The 9,713-nt window shown below is 40.0% G+C and overlaps 1 protein-coding gene across 1 annotated transcript in view; it reads right to left on the bottom strand.

Moving 5' to 3' along the window:
* DNTT (DNA nucleotidylexotransferase) overlaps positions 1-9,426 on the bottom strand; it is a gene marked incomplete at both ends in the record, with an annotated part of 218,238 nt that extends 208,812 nt beyond the window's left edge. The window contains one exon of the mRNA XM_083364897.1: positions 9,224-9,426. Coding sequence (XP_083221023.1) covers positions 9,224-9,426 — 203 coding nt within the window. The remainder of the gene's footprint in view (positions 1-9,223) is intronic.
* Positions 9,427-9,713: the final 287 nt, after the last annotated feature.

The raw sequence follows: 9,713 nt of genomic DNA on the forward strand, positions 1-9,713 counted from the left end.
CAACAACAAAAAAATTCAGTTAAGAGTTGTTTAACTTCTGCTTCCTGTGGTTTATATCCCTTTATATAAAATGTGCATATTTAATGTATTTGTGGATAGCTGAAGTTCTGGGAACTCTGCCATTTCTGCACTCACAAACAGCAGCTCAGCCAGCATGCCCTAGTTTCTTCTGTTATTTTACAGCTGCGTTGTATCCTTGGCAAAACAAAAAAATATAAGAAATGTAGAATTTCCACAGATATTGTTGACATTTTTTTAAAAAAATATATTGACAGTTAAATTGTCCCGGTTGAAGTGAATTCAAAACGGTTTCCAGTAAAACAAGGGACACCTTCCAGTGCCTGATTTTTTTTTTTTAAAAAACTTGAAATTGTCAAGTCCTCTTTTCTTCTCCATATTTGCTCTGGCTGAAGTTATCATTTTGCTATCAGGGACAGGAAGAGAAGGAAAGAAAAAGTGGTTGGTTGTTTTTCCCTTGTCAGCTTAAAAGCTATATCTAGCTGACTTCAAAATGTTAAAGAGGGTTGAATAGGGGCGGGGGGGGGTCAAAGCCTGGGTGGGAAACCCACGGTCCATCCCATTGACATAGATTAAATGGTAAAACCTAAAAGTAGCCAGCAAGAAGACCATGGCAATTCATACTGTCAACAAGACTAGGGTTAGGGTTAAAGGACACATTGTTGTTGTTAGTTGCGAAGTCGTGTCCGACCCATCGCGACCTTATGGACAATGTTCCTCCAGGCCTTCCTGTCCTCTACCATCTTCTGGAGTCCATCTAAGCTCACGCCTACTGCTTCAATGACTCCATCCAGCCACCTCATTCTCTGTCGTCCCCTTCTTCTATTGCCCTCAATCTTTCCCAGCATTAGGCTCTTCTCCAGTGAGTCCTTCCTTCTCATTAGGTGGCCAAAGTATTTGAGTTTTAGCTTCAGGATCTGGCCTTCTAAAGAGCAGTCAGGGTTGATATCTTCTAGGACTGACCGGTTTGATCGCCTTGCAGTCCAAGGAACTCGCTGGAGTCTTCTCCAGCACCATAGTTCAAAGGCTTCAATTCTTTGGCGCTCAGCCTTTCTTATGGTCCAGCTTTCACTGCCATACATTGCAACTGGGAAGACCATAGCCTTGACTATACGCACTTTTGTTGACAGGGTGATGTCTCTGCTTTTTAGTGTGCTGTCTAGATTTGCCATGGCTTTCCTCCCAAGGAGCAAGCGTCTTTTAATTTCTTGGCTACAGTCCCCATCTGCAGTGATCTTGGAGCCCAGGAAAATAAAATCTGTCACTACCTCCATTTCTTCCCCATCTATTTGCCAGGAATTGAGAGGGCCAGATGCCATGATCTTGGTTTTCTTAATGTTTAGTTTCAACCCAAGTTTTGCACTCTCCTTCTTCACCCGCAACACGAGGCTCTTTAGTTCTTCTTCACTTTCTGCCATTAGAGTGGTATCATCTGCATATCTTAGGTTGTTGATGTTTCATAGATGTGCCCATTAACTCACCAGCCTGAAGAAGATTTTGCACTTCTGACTGATTTTTGTCTGTCTTGACATCAGCAGCTGCAAATGCCAACTGGCCATTGTCTATTTAATAAGTGTTTTTGAAGGGGGGAAAAGGAGCGGACACCCTAGTACAAGTACTTTTGTGACCATGTTTATTTTGGGGTAAGGCCCAGACCAAAAAAAACCCCAGGAAAATAGCCCTTAATGCTTTCTGTAAACATTATGCATGCTTGCCTGGTCATTTTGCCCCAAATAGTTGGTTGGTATAAGGAGAAAGCTACTTAGATACTACTTAGATCCCTCTTCCTGCTTGTAAACTCCCACTGAAAGAATGATAGGGATTTAAGAGACGTAGTTTGGGAATTCAGCACTAAGGTGCAAATTCTGAATTGGCCCAATGACACATGTGAAGGGCACCAAAACTAAAGTAATGAAGCACACAGGTTGGGATATGCAGATACAGCTTCTATCAAGATATTTAAGCTGTGGATTCCAAATTTTTAGACATGGATTTGTTCCTCTCAACATTACGACTTCCTTTTATTTTATTTTATTTTTTCTGCAACATTTCCACCAGGGAATGGTACACCTGTTCAAAAGCAGCCACACTGTTAAGTGTCCTGGAGAGGTGATTACTTTTCCAGTGCTATTGTTGGAAAGTAGGGCTTTTGTTTCAGTTTGTCTGGGTTCAGCTTGTTGAATTCAAGAAGCTGTGCCTCCATTTCCCCCCATTGAAAAATGTCTTTCTTCAGCCTCTTTGTAACTTCTGAACTTTGGGTCCTAGAAGGGACACGTTAGCTTTAGGCTTGGCAGCTCTGCCTCCATGTCCCAGACAAACTGAGCAGCGGTCAACTTGACAAGTATTTTATTCATTTTCTGAGTCTCCTTGGCACCAGATAAAATCCAATCAGGCTACTAGGCGATTCTCTCTTCTCTCCCCTAACCCATTGTTTTGGATTGGAAAAGGTGAGAAGATTTTTGTTGCCAGAGAATGTTCTCAAGACAGCAGAAATTAAGATAATCATGGATGGCCTTCAAACAGATGCTGAGGTTTGGGAATAAAGATGGTGGCAATCTGAAAGCTACTTCAAAATTCTGAATTTCAATCGTCATTTCTGCACATCTGGGTTTTTTTCTTCTCTCTCTCTCTCTCTCTCTCTCTCTCTCTCTCTCACACACACACACACACACACACACACACACTTCTTCCTCACTGCTGCCTTTACCATCCGTGATTGATAAATATTTGAGAAGGAACTGCAGATGGTGGGAGAGGCCAAAGCATTTTCATATCAGATTCAAATGTTTACCAATGTTGTTTTCAATCCTCATTGGCAGCTGGGTGGTTATTTTTGTTGACTTGTTGCCATGGGAGGTTGATTTTAAAATTGGTATCTATTTCTGGTGAGGTGTGCAATGCTTCAGGGTTATTTTAAGACAAGGGCCTTTCACTCAAAATAATAAGGGGAATGTAATAAGATAATTTACATGATTTGAAGTCCTGGAGGAGGAAAAGTGGGTTATATAGCTAACATATTGAAAAAGAAAAAGAAATGAAAGCAACTATAAAAAAACAATGTTATCTTTCAATAAAAAATAACCATTTAAAACAGGGGTCTTCAAACTTGGCCCTTTTATGACTTGTGGACTTCAACTCCCAGAATTCCTCAGCCAGCAAAGCTGGCTGAGGAATTCTGGGAGTTGAAGTCCACAAGTCATAAAAGGGCCAAGTTTGAAGAGCCCTGATTTAAAATAACCGTCTCACCCAAATACAGTATAAGAAGTTCGCAACTTACAATTACTACCGGGACCAGAATTTCCCAGTCCAGAGAAGTGCAGAGAAGAGCAACAAAGACGATTAAGGGATTGGATGCTAAAACATATAAAGAATGGTTACTGGGATTGGGTATGTCTAGTTTAATGAAGAGAAGGACTAGGGGTGACATGATAGCAGTGTTCCAATATCTCAGGGGCTGCCACAAAGAAGAGGGAGTCAAGCTATTCTCCAAAGCACCTGAAAGCAGGACAAGAAGCAATGGATAGAAACTAGTCAAAGAGAGAAGCAACCTAGAACTAAGGAGAAACTTCCTGACAGTTAGAACAATTAACCAGTGGAATGAGTTCCTCCAGAAGTTGTGGGTGCTCCAACATTGGAAGTTTTTAAAAAGAGATTAGACAACTATTATTTGTCTGAAATGGAATAATGTTTCCTGCTGAGCAGGGAGAACAATTAACCAGTGGAACAACCTGCCTCCAGAAGTTGTGAATGCTCCAACACTGGAAGTTTTTAAGAAGAGATTGGACAGCCATTTGTCTGAAATGGTATAGGGTTTCCTGCCTGAGCAGGGGATTGGACTAGATGACCTCCAAAGTCCCTTCCAACTTTACTACTACTACTATTATTATTATTATTATTATTATTATTATTATTATTATTATTATTATTATTATTATTATTATTATTCCTATTCTATTCTATTCTATTCTATTCTATTCTATTCTATTCTATTCTTAAGCAAAGCGGATCTTGAGTGAATCATGCCCAGTTTTATGACCTTTTGCCACAGTTGTTAAGCAAATCACTGCAGATGTTAAGTGAATCAGGCTTCCTCACCCAGTACCCACCCCCATTGACTTTGCTTGTCAGAAGCCAGCTGGGAAGGTCCAAATGGGAATCACATGACCCCAGGACACTGCAACCCTAGTAAATAAATGCCAGTTGCCAAGCATACAAATTCTGATCATGTGACCGTGGGGACGCCGCAACACTTGTAAGTGAGGTACCTGCTGTACAGCACTTTTTTCAGTGCCATTGTAACTCTGAATGGTCATTAAATGAACGGTTGTAAGTTGAGGACTACCTGCCTAGAGACTAGCAATGCAGCATTCGAAAATTGTTGAAATTCATTACAAAATGTTATCTCGTCAGGAAGGCTAAAGGCAGGCAAATGTTTTGCATTGGAAGTTGAATTCCTTTACAAACGACTTTACGTACAGCCCCTAAGAGTCAAGGGGGAAGAATTGTGATTATGGAGACATTATTTTGAGGGGAATAAAGTTTGTCAGAAGTATTTTTCTTAGGCTTTATATATCTTGGCCTGATTCAGAAGCATTTTCCTTGGGTCAGGTTTGGAAATTCGTACACTTTCCATGGGCTGCAATGCCTTCGTAATAACTCCAAACATATCACTGGATAAAGACTGGTTCCCCTTCCCTCTTCTCCAAAACTTCCATTCAGGTCAATTTTTCCATATGCCAGAAAACATGAGCAATTGCACCTAGGCACTTAATGGCAGGTGAGATGGCAGGAGGGCCTGAGAGACTGTAGGGCCAAAAGGCTCCACGTGTTCAAGACACAATGTTTGGAATCTCCACTATTGACTCCATAAGTAACAATACATACGTTTATCCGAGATAGATTGCCCCTCAGATTTTGCATCAGTATAACTGATGTGCTTCCACGCGTGTAACAGATCTAATGTTCATGTAATAGAAAAAGGCAGCTGATAGAAATCTCCTTGTGTAAGATAGCCAGGAGCAGAGTTAATTTAATTGTGGCTATAACATTCAGCACTATTGCTATATTAAGATGCCTGAGTGTTCTTTCAACACATTGCTAATGCGATTCTCCAAATTAAGAAGGTTTATTTACAGGAACAAGATATTATGCACTGTGATATTATTTTACTTGAACATCTGCTATCACATTTGGCCATTTAGGTTAGCTCAGGTTTGGGCATATATCATTGCATGGATGACCTTTTTTTTAAAAAAAAATTAAAAGTGTGAAATCTAATATGGATCAAGGAGCTATAACCTTTTCCCTTTCCCCATGTTGCCCTTCTGATCACGCTATAGCTTTGGAAAGACTCCAAACGCATATCAAAAACATCTGAGAAACCACCAACAGACTATTACAACCACATGGAATCAGCTTAGCACACAAACCAACTAAACGCTTAGAAACAGAAATTAGAATGGGAAATTAGAATCTTTTTGTCTTCAAAAGACTTAAGTAATCCAGCAGCCCCAGAAGAAAAAGCAGGAGGTGTCTACAACATACAGTGTAATGACCGCGATAGCCACTATGTAGGACAAATAGGCTACGTTTCACCGAACACATCCATGAACATAAATTAGCAGTCAGAAAACATGATGAAAACTCTTTAATTTCACAACTTATGGACAGACTTAATCATAGTTTCCACTGGGAAGCTATGACTATCCTAGACAAAACCAAGTCCAAAAACACTAGATAATTTCTAGACAAATTAGATCAGACGTGTCAAACACAAGGCCCGGGGGCCAGATCCGGCCCGCAAAGTGTTTTCATGCGGCCCGCGAAGCCATCCTGGAAACAGTGAGAGAACGGCCTCCACTGCCTTGGCCCTGGCCCAGAGACCCTCCTTCTGCCAGAGACCCTCAGATCTGTCCCACTCCTGCCCAGGCCCCCATAGGCACCCTTGATGCCAACGATGTAGAGCTGGCCACGCCCACCCAGTAGGCCATACACACTCTAACCACGCCCACCCAGTAGGCCACGCCCACCCTGGCCATACCCACCTGGCCCCTTGAGGGCAACCGCAATGCTGATGCGGCCCTCAATGAAATTGAGTTTGACACCCCTGAATTAGATTGTCCAATTGTCAAAACTTTTTTTTGATTTTCCAAAAGTCAAAACTCGCCATCAGTGGACACAGAGACATAAACAATATCTACACATCGTAGACACAGGAGACAATCAACAAGCCAAAAAGGGGGGGAAAAGACCAAAACACCTCTCCACCAACAATCAACACCCAGATGAACATAGATTAACTCCAAGATTACTATCAGACCAATAATCAAGAAATAAACAATACTGCCAAATAAGCTAACAATAAACAACCCAACCAACACCATGCTCACCAACACTGACAGAGCAACTCACTAGAATGTAAACTGAGAGCAAACCCCACTCCCTACTAGCACTGATGATGTTATATAGTTTGGGCAGTGAAACATGTGCAAGAAAACAACCAAGGTCAGAGAGTAGCAAAGACCCCCTCAAGAATCCTTCCATTGGCAAGAGTATGAGATTTCTTTTCAAACTAGGTAGCAGTTTCCAGATATTCAGATTTACGATAATGATAATGATAACTAAGAAATTTATACTGATGAAGGCAAAAAAAAAACTTGCAAAGGCCCTGAAGAACAACTCTTATGAAGATATCTGATGGAGATGAGTCCACTCATTCTGAAAAAAATAGCATCTAAGTATGGTATATGATAAACACTTTCAAATATTTTAAAGGGTCACTTCAAAGATAATGGAATAAGCCTGTTACTCCGGGGTAGTTTTCTTCAAGTTGTTACCTTCAGGTGAAAGAGAATATATTTTCAAGAATTCTAAACCAACTTCTCCCAATTTTGGGAGTTATTGTGCCAGAATTCTGGAGAACTTCAAGCTGGAAAAAATGGTTTCAAAAACAACATCCACAATTAGAAAAGTTTCAAAACCATGGTTTCAAATGAAAAAGAAATGAGTCTTGACTACATGTTAGAGACACCATTAGGAGGGAAACAAACACCCCAAATGTAATAGATTCTCTTCATGATTGATTTTATGTAAAAATTAGACATAAAGTGTTGATATGGTAAGTTTCTTGTAGAAGTAAAGCATTTGTTCATTTTGCTTCAGCAATAGGATCACATTCAACTCCCTTCACTCCATACCCAAAAAACCCTCCCTTCAAAATCATACCACCAAACTTCACTGGCTTATTGCTGATTTTCAGTGACATGATTTTGTATTGGTCTCTTTTAAGTGGTAGCTTCTTGCTAATCTTGACTGAACCTGAATAACCCAAGCAGGATGCACCAGGTTATTATTTAGGAAATCTCAAGGTTGTAGGGCAGACTGGGAAGTTGAAAACAACATCCTGGAGAAAAGCAATGGCAACCCATTTCCATGTTGTGGCCCCCCCAAAAATGACATGGATGTGTCCAACTAGTTTTTGGGAATAAGGGAGATGGCTTTGGATCCAGGCTCCATAACTATTCAAAAGGGACTAAAGCTTTTTTAAAACCCAGAATGTCTGGATAATGTTCAAAAGTGGATCAGTGGACACCTCCTTGTAAAACGGGGGAAGAAGTACAGCAGAATCAGAATTGCAAGTTTAGTTCATTATAGCCAATCTCAATAAAAATGGTTTTAGCCTTCCCGTAGAGTTGATTTGCTGGTCTGATCAACCTAGGGGAGCTGATAATACTCATCAAGAGTTGCACTTGACTTGAGAGAGTCTTCACCTAAACTGATGCATTAGACCTCTGCAGGATTAATGAATCTCTTATGCATTGGAAGAGCTTTCTCCCGCCTTCTCCAAAATTGTCCCAAAATTTCAAACCTGCCCTCTCTGGCAGCATATACCCAGCCACAGTCTTATGTTCTTCCATATTAATGCACTCTTCTGAGAAAAGAAAAATAGTACACTTTTGTCTTGGAAAGTGGTCACAATTGCCAATACAATTGTGGGAAAGCCCACTAATTCCTTCAGAGTAGGATTTCCAATCAGATTTTTCCCCACAAGCAACACCTATTAAAAATCTGTAGTTATTAATTGCCTGCTGAAGTGGTACCATAACATATTTAGCTCCTTTACACACCTTCTCTATTGAAATAATAAGGACGGCTCACTTATAGAAACCGTCTTATTTATAGAACACCCACATTACTTTGAAATAGGGCACTGAAATCAGAGCACTGCAAAATGCACAGAAATATCATTATACACAAGACTAAATATCTCATTCCATAACTGCCAGAGAGAACCACATAATAAAATATGCCTAAACTTAAACCTATATGCCAAATTAATTATGTAACGAAGAGGACCTCATTCTGAATGTATAGATATTTACCATAGGTGTAGTGCTAACTGCAGTTGTATATTAATAACTATTGTTATAACACTAAATGAAGCTAAACATAAATAAATGATGCTTGACAAGCCACTCACTCTAAAGTTCTTCATACTAAAGCTTGATGCTTTCTTATTTTGCTAGCACTTATTCAAATGTGCTAAATGTCTACAATTGCTAAAAGATCTCCAGAAAACACCTATATACGCTTTCCAGTACTTTATACAATCAAGATACACACACACACCTGGGGGAGCTGAGGGCCACACTTGAGTCCCGAATCATATTGGGGGAAGCTCTCATACACACAGTCACAAAATGAACTTGGCGTGACATTTAATAGACACTAATAGAATTAAATGAGCTTCAGGCCACATGATTGTTTAGTATTTTTCTGTCCTATCCCATTAAAGATTATTAGATTGAGTCATTAGATTGAGCTCTGGGACATCTCTCAAAGTTTCCAAGGGGTATCTATACCTTTGGTCCTCAGTCTCTTTCAAACCTGTTGGACACACTTATCTACACTGATAGGCATAAACTTGCACTGACACTTTTCAACCCAATTCTCCATTCAAAGAGCTATTAAACTTTCTTCTTCGAACAAGCTGGCCTGGTCTGACGGGATGGGGTTGGGTTTTTATAAATAGTTTTAATTTTAATATGTATTAATTTTATGGGCATAATGTTTAATGGCTTTTTAATTTTTGTATTCTATTTTTATTGTGTATTGCCCTGTTCACCGCCCTGAGTCCTTCGGGAGAAGGGCGGTATAGAAATCAAATTATTAAATTAAATTAAATTAAATTAAATTGTTTTCGTACCTGAACTCGTTTTCCACCTGGAAGCCTTTTCTTCTTGCTAGATCCATCAGGAAAGTTCTCCTGGTCATTCCCATTTTCCTCTCCACAATGAAAATTGTGATGTCCCTAAACTCTATTTTGTAACTGCTCAAAGGAACTGCAATTTGCATTCTTTTCTGCCTTTTCCTCACGGGACTAAAGTTGGTAGTTTTGATCTTATTCATGATACACCGTCTACTTTCCTTTGTTTGTTGAAACCTAGACTTCTTTCAGGAAAACATGAAGCTGGCAGCCAGTCGGTCTGACCAACCAACAGCCTGCTTTTGAAGTTGCCATCCGGTGATGTCACTTGCTCTTTTTTTTCCCCCCAAAGTCACAAAAAAAGAAGGTTTTATGCTGCACACCTATTTATCACTTTTCAGAGCGCTCCTGAATCAGACAACTGTTGAGTACTTTCTAGAAAACCAGAAAAGCTATAATTATTGTCATGCACTGTCCTATCTGAGAAAAG

The sequence above is a fragment of the Vipera ursinii genome (genome assembly GCF_947247035.1).
Source record: "Vipera ursinii genome assembly, chromosome: 5".
NCBI classification, from domain to species: Eukaryota; Metazoa; Chordata; class Lepidosauria; order Squamata; family Viperidae; genus Vipera; species Vipera ursinii.